Here is a 14,789-nt window from a genome sequence, read left to right as displayed (position 1 = left end):
CAGCGCGACCTGTCTATAATGTGGCTAGGGCCATAGTTCTGGTCCAACTACACGCCCTTCAACGTAACTATCTGCATGAACTAAACACTAAACTTTTGTGCCCATGAACCCCCTTCACTTACAGGTTTATTTATAGCACCATGATCAATAAATAGCAATATGGCGCCCCTATTGATGTAGACCATTATTTCCCAAAATGAAAATGGGACACCTCCCCCTCTATGGGGCTATCAGCCCCAGCCCTGCCACTTGCAGGTTGGTCAGCCTGAGGCATCTAGGGTTACCACTCGCCTGAGACAACACCCAGTTTTAGGGGGAAAAAAAAAAAAAGGTCAGGCTGTCTGTCCCTTTGCTCTCCCCACCCCAGCGCAAAAAGCAAACAGGACAAGTGCCCAGTTTTGGGGGGGGGGGGGCGGGGGGAAGAGGAGAGGAGAATAGTCAGGACAAGGCTCAAAAAAAAGAGACTGTCTCAGCTAAACCAGGATGTATGGTCACCCTATACCTCTATCACACTGCCAATTGAAAGAAAACATGTAATTGTTTCCACAATGGTAGAGGTGAGTATTCTACAATCAGCATTTAACAAAAGGGATTTTGAATAAAATATTGACTTATTTCTACTTTAGCTCTGTGCCCTTAGTTAAACATGATACTTTAAAAAAACAAAACAAATAACCAAGCTCTTAGCTACTTTGTACTGGCAGTAGAGACTCCATGGCATTTTTAAGGAAAAAGACTTGTTAACCAAAATTCCCCTTTTCCCACTTGTGAATGATGTTGTCTGATTAGCTGCTACTCTGCAGTGGAGAGTTGGATGCATTTCAGTATCCCATTTAAATTTGATATGCAGTAGTAGCTGTAGCTTGTGGTGTTTTTAAGGTGCATTTGTACTGTCAAACTGGAACGGAAATAAAAAGCTTCTATAAATTCAGATGTGCCCGTTTTCAATGAATTACAGACATTCTTCTGCTGTACAGCTCACATATACTATCTTCACCTTGTCACACTTTCTATTATTTCACCCACCCTTTTCAAAAATGCCAAAGGAGGAACAGAATCATCATCCATAGCAACTTTTAGTTCAGTATCATCTTGATATAAATGTATGGTTGGTCTCTCTTAAATTTAAGGGCTAGAGTCCAAAGTCTGCCAAAAGTTTAGATTCAGAGTTCAGAAACATCCTCTTCTGAATCTTTGGAATATATACACAAGAGTGCCCCCCTCTTCAGGGATCTGTTTCTAGCAGGTTTCTGATAAATGTGATTCCTTGGTAGTCTACCATTCTTCTAATTTTGAGGATACAAAAAGGTCATGAAAGCAAATATAGAAGGAGCTGATTGTAATACCACTACTTTAGCAGTTTTTCTGAAGATGTGCAGTATTCACCTCGTGTGTCTAACACTCTGTGAGCCAATCAAGAACAGCAGTCTAAAATGGCCTTGTAAAGGGAGGGACAAAGAATAGACTCTAGAAATAAGACCTGAAGTTGGACTCCCTACTTAACTCTCTCCTTTGTCTCCCAAACACTTCTTTTTTCAGAAAGGTAAAATCCATACTTGGCAGAGGAAAATGGAACATATGCTAATTAAAATCTTAGTTTTAAACTAAACTTTTAGTGGATTAAGTATAAAAATAGAAGCCTTTAATTTTGTATTTAGAGATTAACCATTCAGAATGTACCTTTTGATGAACAGCAATTTCCAAGAAACAACGTTTAAAGTTTGCATTTTTTTAACCCTTCAACTAAAATACAGAAATGGAACGGTCAGGATCTAGAAAAGATTAAAGTTTTATTGTCATTTATGAGTACACCATATGTGAATTTAGAAATACAATCTCCTTGCAAAGCATTGGAATACAGATGCCCTTCCAAGTTTCAAAACCTACATTAGTCTAGTTCTTGCAATGTGGTTATAGTAGCAGTCCAGGTTTGGTCTTCGTTGCAACAAACTAATAATGGGAGATGCACGGAAAGATTTAGATACACACTGTAAGACAGTTGAGCTAAATTTCAAAACATCACCTGCCAATGAGGCATACAAGCCATTATTTAAATATTTAAACTATAGAGTTCTTATACTTTCTTCCCCATTATGGAGTTGATGTCTGAGATTAAGTTACAGAGAATTTCTTAGTTAAACTGTCAACTGGTATTTCCACTGTAGCATCTAAAAGCAAACAGGTACTCTGCATTTTTATTAGTAGTGCTTATGAACAGGTAATGTTTAACAAAACCCAAAGAGGCCTTCAGAAACATTCACGGTTAAAATGAACAGTTATTGCAAAAAAACTGTACATATTTTCAATCATAACACAATTAAACACTGATGATGCAATGTTGTGTGTTCCAGGGCATTAATGACAACCATACTAACTCTAGTATTCTACACTTTTTTCCTAATATTTTATCTTCATAATTGCAATCTGGATATACAACTGTACTTACACGAAATATTAAACAATGCACAGTGCCGTAAGCAAATTTCATGTCTGGTTTGAACAGAAATCATAAAATAAGTGACAAAATAGTTTAAAATTGGTCCTTGATTCAGATTAGCTATTTTATGTAGATTGGAAGCACTAAATTTAAAGACACACATTTACTGATAATCAGAACAAATTATTTTCATAGCTTAATTTTTAGAGTTTTATCATGCATGAAAAGCAAGCTGCTGCTGCCTCCCCCAAGTGGAAATATGGAATTTAGCAGAAAACTGTCACCTCGAAGATTTGTATTCTTTCTTTCACAAGTTATCCCTACGTAACCAAAAACTATAGAAGCAGGCAATTAGTAAAACAATGAGGTGTACCTTATACATTGTGACTATTCTTTAACTATGGAATACTTTGGACCTTTAGCATGAGGGTCAATAAACACAGTAAAGAAGTTTTACATTCTTTGATTTAATTTACATCTTAAAAAAAGACAAACCTTATTTGTCCTTCTGAATCACACTTAAATTGCTATATAGCTGTAATAAAAAGTCATCTGAAGATTGCAGTAGTTAGGTAGTGCAAGATATTTGCAACTTCAGAAATGTCCACCAATAACTCACCCTCCCAATGATTTAATAGAATATTGCATCAGCCCTAGATGAGGCAGAACAGAAGACTTGCATTTCGACAGTAAGGTATGATTCTCTACCCTAATGAAAATATGCAAAGGAATCGTGCTAACAGTGACTGCTTTTATGATGACAAATGAAACCCAGCTGAAAGTCTAGAAAGAAAACTTCTTAGTAGGAATGCTATATTAGCTCAAAGAACATGATGTGACTCTATATTACTAACACTGCCACAGCGGGATATGGCGACGTGAACAGAACCAGAGATCTCGGTTAAGATTATGAGAACATGTTTGAATGAAACTGCCCTGCTGGGCTGTCAGCTTAGTAGGCCAGTTCATATCCTATAATACTCCACAGACAACACTGATAACTTACAGGTGAAAGCCAAAATATCTTGTTATGAGAGCAACCTCCCCAATTAATGCAATATTCCAAAGATCATTGTGACTAAAACTCTAAAACCAGATCAAAACTGTAAATTACCACCACCAACTGAAGGACACAATTTACTTTTTCTCTCCACAAAGATGAAAGCTAGAAAGACCACTAGTTGGTGTGGAAAGCAGGTCAGTAGAGACTCCAAGTATGGCTTGAGGAGTCCTCCATGCTAAGCCGCTTTCCACACACACAAATTCAGTCCATCTTCTCTTTCTGGACCAGTTTTGGTGCATCTACAAAATCCTTGCCATTGTAAAAGATGATAGCTAAAGTTCCAAAGCTTGCAGTTCCCCAGAAGAGCACATAAGCCAGTGTCTCAGTCCATGTATCACCTGTAATCAGATAAACATTACAGTACGTCATTTTCAACAAATAGTGGAGAGATCATTTTTAGCGTGACAATAAAATAGTTAGCGAAGTGCTCATAAGGAAGCTTTTATCAAGAACTGAAATTTCAGATCAGCTTCACATATACTAGAGCCTGTTATTTTGTACTGTGTATTTCCTTCTGAGAGTTTTCTAGCTCGGAAACTAACGTTCTACTGTTAAGCAAAGGCTAATTTACAATGGCTAAAAATTGACATTCATATAGCCCTTAATTCATAGAGATTCCAAAGCAATTTCATAACATAAAACTGATTTACGACTTATATAGCAAACACTTGACCTGCCACTGAAATGCTGTCAGTCTCTAAGCAAAAGGAGGAAGATTGGTAACCATTTAACTTTTCTCAAACTTTTGTATTCATGACCCCTTTTACACAGCAAGCCTCTGAGGGTGACCCCTTTTATAAATTAAAACACACTTTTTTTATATTTAACATTATTATAAATGCTGGAGGCCTAGCAGGGTTTGGGGATGGAGACAGATAGCCCACGACCCTCAAGTAATCTCGCAACCCCTGAGGGGTCATGACCCCCAGTTTGAGAACCCCTGATTTAACAGCACACACCAACACAGGAGTTTAGGTCATTCAGGGTACATCTAGACTGCAAAAAAAGCAGCCATGTGGCAATAAGTTTCAGAGCCTGGGTCAACAGACTCGGGCTCATGGGATTCCCACTACAGTGCTAAAAACAGTAATGTAAATGTTCCTGCTTGGGCACTGAAACCCAGCAAGGGAGGAGAGTCTCAGAGACCAAACTCCAGCCCAAGCAGGAACATCTACTCTGCTATTTTTAGTGCCATAGCATGAGTCAGAGTTTGCAGACCTAGGCTCTGAGATTCCCTACCCCCGCAATTGTAGAGATACTCCAAGTGAATACCTTATCCAACTGAAATAGAGGGGGGAGTTTCAGGGAAGCAGAACATAACCACCCAAATAGGGGGCTGGTGTGGATGTCAGCGTTCTCAATTCTGCTCCTTTAAGAAGTGCCATTGGATTATTAACTAACAATTTTATACCTGATTCAACCATCAGGTTAAGGAGAAGCGATTACTCATAATATCTCGCAGTAACATTGATTCAACATCAGAGGGAAGAGTGCCATCTGCTGAACGTCCAGCACTACTTTCTGTAGCATCTGAGCTTTCCCATCCAAATACTGACCAGGCCTGACCCAGAAATGCATAGCTCCAGATTGTATGGTTAGAGGTATGACCTGAATATCTCATAACTCATCAGCACATACCCAGTGAATAGCTTCCAACATCTTAAGTGTATGCCTGCAAGTGAATTTTTCAAATGTACACCAAATAGTGACTTACCAGCCATAAGCAAACAGATAATGCACATTGAGAAAGCAACGACCATAATAATAGGCAACTGCGGAAGAAGAAAAACAGAATTAAAAAAGGATATACATGATTGTATTGATTATTTCCTTCAAGAAATTATATTTATAATTCGCTTTGTAGCAGGTAAAGTTACATCATTTCTTTGACGTCCTGATTTGGTAAAACAGTCTTCTTCTGAGTTTTAGACTTAATCTAAATAATTCTTTAACTATATATTTAAGATTGGAGGATAATATGCTTGGTTTCTGCCTGTTTAGGCTCACTGAAAGATCAAGTTCATTAGTTCTGTTTGGGTATTTGAACAACCCTGCATAAGCCTCCAGTGTTAATCTATCCCACTTGTGTACTGAGTGTACAGAACAGAAGGGGTCAGTGTAGGTATTCTCCATACTACTTTTTCCATTTCCCTTGTGTTCCACAGTGACCTTTTTTGTCATAACTGCAGTTTTGAAATTCAATAAGTGCTTAGCCTCCCCTTCCTGACTGTCTTGGCACCGACACTGAAGAGAAGAGAAACCAGTATTTGCCTGCATACAGCATTTGATGTTGTGAGATGACATCTTCATGATTTTTTTTAGATCAACGATGGCTCTTATTACATTAAAAGTGGAAAGGGATAAGCATTTTTCTTTCTTAATGAACAGACAAAGAAAGATTGGGATTCTTCTTGGATCTCTTGCTAGTAGGGGCACAATTGGTCAAAGAGCACCTTTCCTTCCAACTCCATGTCTACGGGATGCTCCCGTTGTGTCATGGCTGATGTTCTGGACTTAGAGTCTTCCTGTTAGTGGCTACTATAAAAAAAAAAGGACCAGAAGACACAAACGGCCCCACATCAACAAACAGTCAATAACTACTTAGATTTACTGAAGCAAATAAAAGAAACAAAGCATTTAGTTTCCAAAAGAGTGTGAATCAAAGCTTATTAAAAAAAAATCCTTACAGCCAAGAACTTCCAGTCTTTCTGTATATGTAGAGGGCTGACAGACTCTACTTCATCCACTGAATAATTTCCAAGAAACAGATCAATAGCATCCTATAACAGAAACATACATACAGAATTAAAATGCATAGCATTTAGACTAAGTATCTATCTGCAAAAAAAAAAAAAAAATCCAACTTACTTGTCTAAATCCATCAGAAAAGTTGTTCTTGTAGTAACGTATTAATGAGTTCCAGCCATCCATTATTAGGCCCCACTGAGTTCTCTTCCCAGTTCTATAAAAAAGTGGTTTTATGAGCATATTAGAACTAATTTGTTTGCAAATTGAAAGTAGAAAGTTATACTAAGTGATGTTCATTTTTATAATCCTTTCAGGTTTGTATTAACAATCATATAGAGTTTCTATTTATACTTAAGGACAAAGATGCAACTGTCTAGTGCTGCCTCTGCACTCTAACTCCTATAGGCAGTAGATTTTTATGAACAAAAGTTTTAAGAAAGGGTGGAAAGATCTGTGAGTAAAGTCAGGAAAATGGTTTCTCAAAGACTCAGTTTTCCATCATGCAATAAAACAAGATGGAATATTTTATAAACCCATATTGATTTTATTTCCTGATTTTTAATGTTTTTTTAAACTACAAAAGGTATATTATTGTTTATAATATCATGTTGACATAGGCTGAATTTTTCTAGTAAGAGGTAGTTAATATTACCAACTTACATGTTAATGTGTGTCTGGAAAATTGAAATTTCAATCTGTAGATAATTAAGTTACAAAAATGCATTGTTCTCAAAACAGAACCGTCTCTAACTTGCCTTGTGTAGTCTGTCTTTAAGGCACCAGTTCCAGCATATTGTTTGGCACAAGCATTCGCATTATCAGCCCATGCTGTGAACAGAGAAATAGAATTATGTCTGTTTTCCTTTAAAAAAGGCTGACGGGTCCTTATTTGAAAAATAGTAATTTAACTTTAAAGACAAACCTACCATTTTTGTAGATTTTTTCAAATTCTGCTTGTTCTTCAATTCTCTGTCCAACATGCAGAACACCTAACCTCTAGAACAAAAAACACACTACAATTCAATAGCATCTCAGAGAAGTCAATATTTAAGTTATGTGGGACATAGCTTTTTCTTCCAGCTAAAAGCTGGACAGTACATTTTAATATCAAGCAGGTCTTTAAGAAATTTATGAATGCAAGCTGCTACAAAGTTTAGTTGTACTTAATCCCCGACAGAGGATCCATCCTCCCTCCCCCACAGAAAGAGCTTTGAAAAACAAAAGTAAACTATAAAAAATCTTGACCTGAAGCTGTGCTTGCAGAGAACGACGTGCTAATAGGCTCTGAATCACATTAGTCCGATCCAGGCAGTCCATGCAATTACTGCGGAATATTCCGTCCTGCTGAGTCACCACTTTACCATCAGAATCAACTAGAAAATAACTAAGATCCACGACACATTTAAATGTGTATATAAATAGGTACCTAAAATAATCCACTTCAAAATATGTTCTATGACTGCATACTTTAACAGGTTTTTTTTAGTTACCCAAAACAGAATCTTTTCCCAAGTTAAATTCTTTGCCATTTGTGTTTAATTTTATTTCATAACATATTATTTATATTTTTGTTTCCGTAGCAGATAGTGAATGCATAGTGTTATCAGGAACAGTGTCTAAATGGTTATCCTATTGCATTACACACGTCAATAACTTAGCTTGCAGTTGCTATGAACCTTGGTATTACCTTTTGGAAGAAGAGCAGATTCCACTTCCGGCTTCAAGTATATGTTGTAATCATGATGTATACATGGTAATAACCACAATCCAAGACAATTACAAAGACTTGGCTTCAGCCTCTAGAAAAGAATGCTGCTTCTTTGTCTCAGGCCTGCAGAATCTAATTTTCAAGATAGCCCAAACTCTCCAGCCCCCTAGTGTTAGCCATATTTGGAGGACTCTTCATAAAACAAATCAAATAATGTTGTGCAATGCCTTATTTTGAGACATCAGTTCCATCCCTTTATTTAAGGGAAGCTGACTGGTTTTGGCATATGCCTACATAGTTCACTACCTGCTACAGTGTATTATTAGTTTTAAGACATGTCTCAGTTGCTCATTCTAGGATTGAGAATCCTATATAGCTGGTATTTTAAAGACAAAATTAACTTGTTCATTCTGCTTCTTTGAAGAGCTCACATGATTCTTCTCTGTTCACCTCCTCTTAGACTTTATGGGCTGCTCCTTTTCAGATTTTTATATATGTATTGATATCCCCAGGAGCATGTTTGGTTTGTACTATCCCTACAGAGTGAGGCATTTATGTCAGCCTAGATCAATGGTTCAAGCTTTTATTCATAAATGGAACTGGGAGAGGTTTCAGTGGGCTGTTCCTCACATTACAGGGGGGTAGACAACCACCTGTGTAGAAGTGGGGGTGTAGCCCTCAAATTACTAGATATAGGAGTTCCTGGTCTGCCTCATGCTGTAGACTTGAGACCCAAATGGTGATGATGAGATCTTCAAAGAAGCAGAACTACAACGTAAATAGGTTTCGCTTCATAACCTGTAAATCTGTGAGCAGTGAATAATAAAATAAAGACTAATGCATTAAGCAACAACTTCAAATAGATCATACAAATTCATTTAATATATGAAATAACTTTATTGGGGGAAAGGACATCAAATCAAGTTGGACATTTGCTACTTTTCTGTGAATCCAAATATAAATAAAAAAAAGTCAGGACGGGTTGGTGTCTGGTTGCTCACGTATGGCATTAATACTGCATATGAAATTATCACACTGAAAACAGATAAGCAGTTGTGCTTGGTAATTTCTCATTCCCATGTAATAGGCAGACTTGTGTTTACCCCCCCAAATCCCTTCTCCAAGAGGGACATTTAATTCTCCTTCACAGAAGCAAAACCATGGTGAGTGCATTATAAACCACATTAAGGCCTCTACTTCACTACTGAGCAGGAGTGAGAGATCACACAAAGATATCTGCAGACTCCACCCTGTAATCTTTATCTCATTTGCATATGCATCTTCAACTCAAGGCCATAGAATCCATATGAGAAAGTGATCTACTTTTGAGACTACCGATTCTGCTCTATGAATCTGCTGGGCATGTAACAATCTATCACTTTATGCTAGCCACCACAAGATGTCCACATAGTGCTATAGCGAGACAAATTACCTAAACTCATCTTGTTGTTCTGAGAGTTGATCCATCAAAAGCTGGAGTCGGTCCCACCTCATTCGACTGCATTCTTTATGAAAGTCAAATGCTATATATCTATTCAGAGACAAGCACATCTGATCAAATAAATTCACAGCCCTCTTCACTGCTCTGAAGAGATCACAGTACAGTTGTATTTTTAAAAAGGTAATTTTTTCAAAGGAAAAAAAGATTTTTAAATATTGAAGTGCAGAAAAATGATCTTCAGATGAAGATTTGCCATCATCAGCCAACATTTAAGAGCAATTCTTTGAAACTGAGTTCCATAAATATCAAAGGACATGTTTTCTGCTTTTCTGTCCTCTTCCAAAATATCACCTTGCACATTTTGAGGATGCAAATTTCTGCACTCTTTTAGATCAGTGGTTCTCAATCTTTTTCTTTTGGAGGCCTTCCCAACATGCTATAAAAACTCCACGGCTCACCTGTGCCACAACTGGTTTTCTGCATATATAAGCCAGGGCCTGCGGTAGGGGATAGCAAGCAGGGCAATTGCCTAGGGCCCCATGCCACAGGGGCTCCTGTGACGCTAAGCTGCTCAGGCTTTGGCTTCAGCCCTTGGTGTTGGGGCTCAAGGACTCGAGCTTCAGCCCCATCCGGTGGGACTTCAGCTTTCCGCTCTGGGCCCCAGTGAGTCTATGCTGGCCCTGCTTGGTAGATCCCTGAAATCTGCTCATGGCCCCCCAGGGGGCCCCAGACCCCTGGTTGAGAACCACTGCTTTAGATTGGTTTCAGAGTAGCAGCCGTGTTAGTCTGTATTTGCAAAAAGAAAAGGAGTACTTGTGGCACCTTAGAGACTAACAAATTTATTAGAGCATAAGCTTTCGTGAGCTACAGCTCACTTCATCGGATGCATCCGATGAAGTGAGCTGTAGCTCACGAAAGCTTATGCTCTAATAAATTTGTTAGTCTCTAAGGTGCCACAAGTACTCCTTTTCTTACTGCTTTAGATGATTCCACACTCTAGAAACAGGATAAGGAAGCTCATGTTCACTAGTATTTTACAAAATCACTTCTGTCTAATTACCTTTTTCCCAAAAAGGTGCAGGGAAGTGTGTATGGCAACTTAACTAAAAAGACATGGTCCCTGTCCTGAAGTGCTTCCAATCAGAGTGTTCATTTACCATATTTACAAGACAACATGGGGAAAGAAGGATGGGCAGATGGACCTGCATTTGCTTTTTTCTAAGCCGCTTTCTGCTTTGTATGTAGTTTAAAAAGCTAGAAATGATATTTATATATTTCCTGAAACAGAGGCGAAGAGGTGGAGCTAGTATATAATGTACAAAGGAATGAATGGGCGAAGAATGGGAACTTTAGAAGAGGAGAAAGGCAGAAACGGGACAAAAGGCAGGTGGGCCACGATGAGAAAAGTTTGGCAAAATTCAGTAAACTGGCAGTAAGAGCTCAAATATCAAATAGCAGCAAGCACTAGCAAATAAAAAACAACCACCACCAGTTAATGGCAATAGGGTGCTCATTTCCAAATAGGAAATTAAAAATGATAGTCATCAAGTTATAAGAGTTCAGAATCTATACAAAGAGGTTAAGATGAGACCAAACAAGGGCAGAGAAATTAAACAAGTTCAGGCTGCAAAAGTATGCCTTTGCTTTAGACAACAGGAGTACATTTCTTGGGGTGGGGATGGGGGAAACTGTTTAATAAAAAACAAAGACTCTTCTAGATGGTTTGTGCAGGACTGGAGGTGGCATTCATAAATTGGGAATGATTATTGATGGCAGGAGGTGCCATGCAAAGCAATTAAAGTAGCAAAACCCTATTTTTTGCTAAAAATAGGACTGTTACCATTATTTTTTTAAATGTTAACATCTGCTGAACTTATAACTGAGGAAAAAAAACAGGCCAGAGATAGGATTTTACACTTCAGTTTCTGTAAAATGGCTTTTAGTTCTACAGAAAATAGTGCAAGGAATCCCACAAGTCATTTATCTCTTAAAGATGTAACCAATACCAGCCTTGAAAACTGAATAGAAACTCTACATTGGAAGTGCTCTTAAAAACATGTCTTCCTCTTCACAACATATATGCGTACATATGAAAATCTACAGCAAAACTATTGCAACTGTTGGAAGGGGTAGAGGGCAGCAAGGTACAGAAAAATGTGAGTAATCTAATTCCTTGTCCTTCTGTAAGAGCCTTGTAAAATGGGGATCGATCGAACGGAAACAACTAAAAATTCAATGCAAATGCATACTATACAAGTAAGATTAACTGCATTCACAGCTAAATTTTGCCCTTAAATGTGCATGTGCAGGTTCTACAGAAGTCATTAAGAATATGCATTCATTCTAGAGGGCAGGATTTGGCCCCTAAACTTGTTAGACATTTGTTCATGTCAGGAGTCCCCAAGTCCCTTACAGGAGAATCTCTGAGATGAAAAAAATAAAAATTTTAAGCTTTGTGAAAAATCCATATTATTCTCTCAATATTCAAGAACATGATTAAAAAGAGAAAGCAAGTCAATAAATGAAGATTACTGTTTTAAAATGATGAATCATCACTGTTAAACTGTCCATGCACCTGCAACTTCTGCAATCATGAACATTTAACAATAATTTATGTGCTTTCCACACTCCTGTGGCCCCTATACTCCATTTAGGCTGCACACCTAATGACCTTGTCTTGGTGTCTTTTTTCCATGCGACTTCACACCTGGAACCCCTTGGTCTGCAATGCCTCACCTCTTTCATCATGGAAGAAATGCGCTTCCAGGAAGTCAATAAAACACTTACCTGCCCTTTAAAGAAACAAGTAGAACTTTCAAGACACACCACTACACAAAACAACTATGTGCTCTTATTACTGTAACCCTCATACTCCCTTCTTTTTATGCTGTTGTCCTGTCTCACAATTCCCTTTACATGCATCCCATGCCTATCATTTCCAGTTGGATTGCAAACTCTTCTGGCAGGGACCATGTCCTTTTCCTGCAGTGCAGTAGCAATGTGTATTTTAAAAAATGCAATTCTCATGCAAGTTAAATTTTATAAGGGCCCCATGACCAATTTGATCACACTATTAATTTAAGCTTGTTAAAAGGAGCCAGATATGTACAATATACACATATGTATCATAATTTCAGTTCACATGTACCTGACCATTCCATTTCCCAAGTTGTTTACCATTTTTGCAAATGTTTGTTCAAGAGGCTTCTCTGAGCCCTTCTGGTTAACCTGTGAAAAATGAAATGGTAATACCAATCATTCAAATTTGTTAAAAAAGAAGGAGAGCAAACAATTCAACTAAGCAGAATAATTAAAGGCATACCAAATTAACAATCATTTGTTTTCCATAGCTAATTATCTGAGAGTCAAAATGTCTCTGGAAGCCATCCATCTAGAAAACAAAGGAGAAAAAAAGTGACATCACAGGTCTTTAGAGATGCATAGGTCTGTAAATTACTAAAACTGCTACATTACAAGAATCCCTTCATGTAACAGCACAAGTCGTCTTCTGAATTAGAATGTGGTGCTTAAATGAGGCAAGTATCTGCACTCCGTCTGTCAATGCACCTCAGCTCTCATCTGCAACAGCCTTGGGTTTCTCTTGTATAAATTACTAGTTGTGCCAAATAATGCAGTGTTTTTTATCACTGTACACAAATGAGAACCAGGAAGAGACTACTGCATTCATTTATACTTATGACCTCATTCAAGCTTTGAGCCAAAGACTTCATGGATAAAGAAAGCTAGTACACTGGACCAAGCCTCTTGCTACTTCAACTTTAAAGGTAAGGTTTGACTTTTATTTTAAGAACAGATTTAAACAGTATACTGTATGTTAATGAGAAGGCGCAGCAATGTTAAGTTTATTACCACATTCTATCCATGCAAACACTAAATTCCATTTTACCACCACACATCCAAGGAAACACACATACATACATGGTTTACTACTTTGCTGATCTGTGGCTTTGGCTTATACTTGAGGTTTGGTCTCTGTGACCAGAAAAAAGGAATTGATCCACGGGTCTGGAAAACAAAGGAAACAGAAACTTAAACAACAAATGCAATTTCACGTTCTTGTTCATTACACCTTCCTGACATCTGTATTTTAACTTGTTTTTTCTTGTTAAATGTAAAATCAGGTTTTGGGCAGACAAGAAAATAAAGACTTGCCAGCTGAACTTAAGCTAGTCATGCAATCAATTCTGATAAGCCACTGAATTTACCTGAACAAACGAAGCTTTGCTCCCATTGAAATGTACAATTTGTTCTGTTTCAACAAAATTAGCTGCATGGCCTTCTGAATCAATACCTGAGTTAGAAAAAACAGAATCCAGTTCACAGCTGGCCACAAACACCATTGCTTTAGGTTTGAATTGGGGTCTCATTTTTCAGTTAGTAAGATGAAACAATACAGAATAGCCAGAAGATAAGTGAAATCTGTGTCCTCTGTAGATCAAAGCCACCCTCTGAGACACTGTCAGCTCATGAAGCAGAGACTTGGGGTATGTCCACACTATGGGGACTATAATGGCATATCTACGACACTGTAGCTATGCTTGCACAACTATATAGTGTAGATGCGGCATATAGCAATGGAAGGTGATTTTCTGTCTGTGTAGAAATACCACCTCCCAGAGTGACAGTTGGTACACTGATAGAAGCATTCTTCCATTAACTTAGCTGCATCTACATTGCAAGTTAGATTGGCATAGCTAAAATTGCTCAAGGGTATGGATTTTTCAGAAGAGCAGACCTAGATATTGCTATCATTCAGTCAGTGCAGGGCCTTTATTATACTGTCAGCACATCTTAATAGTTAACTTAAATATTTAGGTTATTTTAATACTGAACAAAGACACCAAAGCGCAGACACTGAAATTTATCTTTCCAATGGGAAAATTATGGCACAGGGAGCAACAAGTTTGTCCACACTTCCTCAGTGCACCTCATAGAATATCAGGGTTGGAAGGGATCTCAGGAGGTCATCTAGTCCAACCCCCTGCTCAAAGCAGGACCAATCCCCAATTTTTGCCCCAGACCCCAAACGATGCCCTCAAGGATTGAGCTCACAACCCTGGGTTTAGCAGGCCAATGCTCAAACCACTGAGCTATCCCTCCTCCACCTCAACTGTAACATGCAGATATTGGTAAGGAGAAAGTACTTCTGTCTTCTTCCCTTTCAGCCTTTGGCCTAAAATCAGGGAAAAGCGTACTGCTACATAACAGACAGCCAAGGATCCTATGCCAAACAAACACACATGAAAATTGTAGTTAGGCGCTTGTGTGTGTGTGTGTGTGTGTGTGTGTGTGTGTGTGTGTGTGTGTGTGTGTGTGTGTGTGTGTGTGTGTGTGTGTGTGTGTGTGTGTGTGTGTGTGTGTGTGTGTGTGT

The 14,789-nt window shown here is 38.2% G+C and overlaps 1 protein-coding gene across 3 annotated transcripts in view; it reads right to left on the bottom strand.

Moving 5' to 3' along the window:
• Nucleotides 1–1,771: 1,771 nt before the first annotated feature.
• The window catches only part of SACM1L (SAC1 like phosphatidylinositide phosphatase), a 72,000-nt gene continuing 58,982 nt past the window's right edge, over nucleotides 1,772–14,789 (bottom strand). For all 3 annotated transcript variants that reach the window (XM_038390645.2, XM_043508884.1, XM_043508885.1), the window contains exons 9-20: nucleotides 13,624–13,709; nucleotides 13,337–13,423; nucleotides 12,720–12,788; nucleotides 12,546–12,625; nucleotides 9,389–9,487; nucleotides 7,494–7,632; nucleotides 7,175–7,244; nucleotides 7,004–7,076; nucleotides 6,369–6,462; nucleotides 6,188–6,280; nucleotides 5,215–5,272; nucleotides 1,772–3,838 (exon numbers count right to left, since the gene is read on the bottom strand). In XM_038390645.2, the coding sequence (XP_038246573.1) occupies nucleotides 3,702–3,838; nucleotides 5,215–5,272; nucleotides 6,188–6,280; nucleotides 6,369–6,462; nucleotides 7,004–7,076; nucleotides 7,175–7,244; nucleotides 7,494–7,632; nucleotides 9,389–9,487; nucleotides 12,546–12,625; nucleotides 12,720–12,788; nucleotides 13,337–13,423; nucleotides 13,624–13,709 (1,085 nt within the window). In that variant the 3' untranslated portion in view covers nucleotides 1,772–3,701. The remainder of the gene's footprint in view (nucleotides 3,839–5,214; nucleotides 5,273–6,187; nucleotides 6,281–6,368; nucleotides 6,463–7,003; nucleotides 7,077–7,174; nucleotides 7,245–7,493; nucleotides 7,633–9,388; nucleotides 9,488–12,545; nucleotides 12,626–12,719; nucleotides 12,789–13,336; nucleotides 13,424–13,623; nucleotides 13,710–14,789) is intronic.

This window comes from Dermochelys coriacea, chromosome 2 (assembly GCF_009764565.3).
Source record: "Dermochelys coriacea isolate rDerCor1 chromosome 2, rDerCor1.pri.v4, whole genome shotgun sequence".
NCBI classification, from domain to species: domain Eukaryota; kingdom Metazoa; phylum Chordata; order Testudines; family Dermochelyidae; genus Dermochelys; species Dermochelys coriacea.
This window is presented reverse-complemented; position numbering and strand designations above follow the sequence as displayed.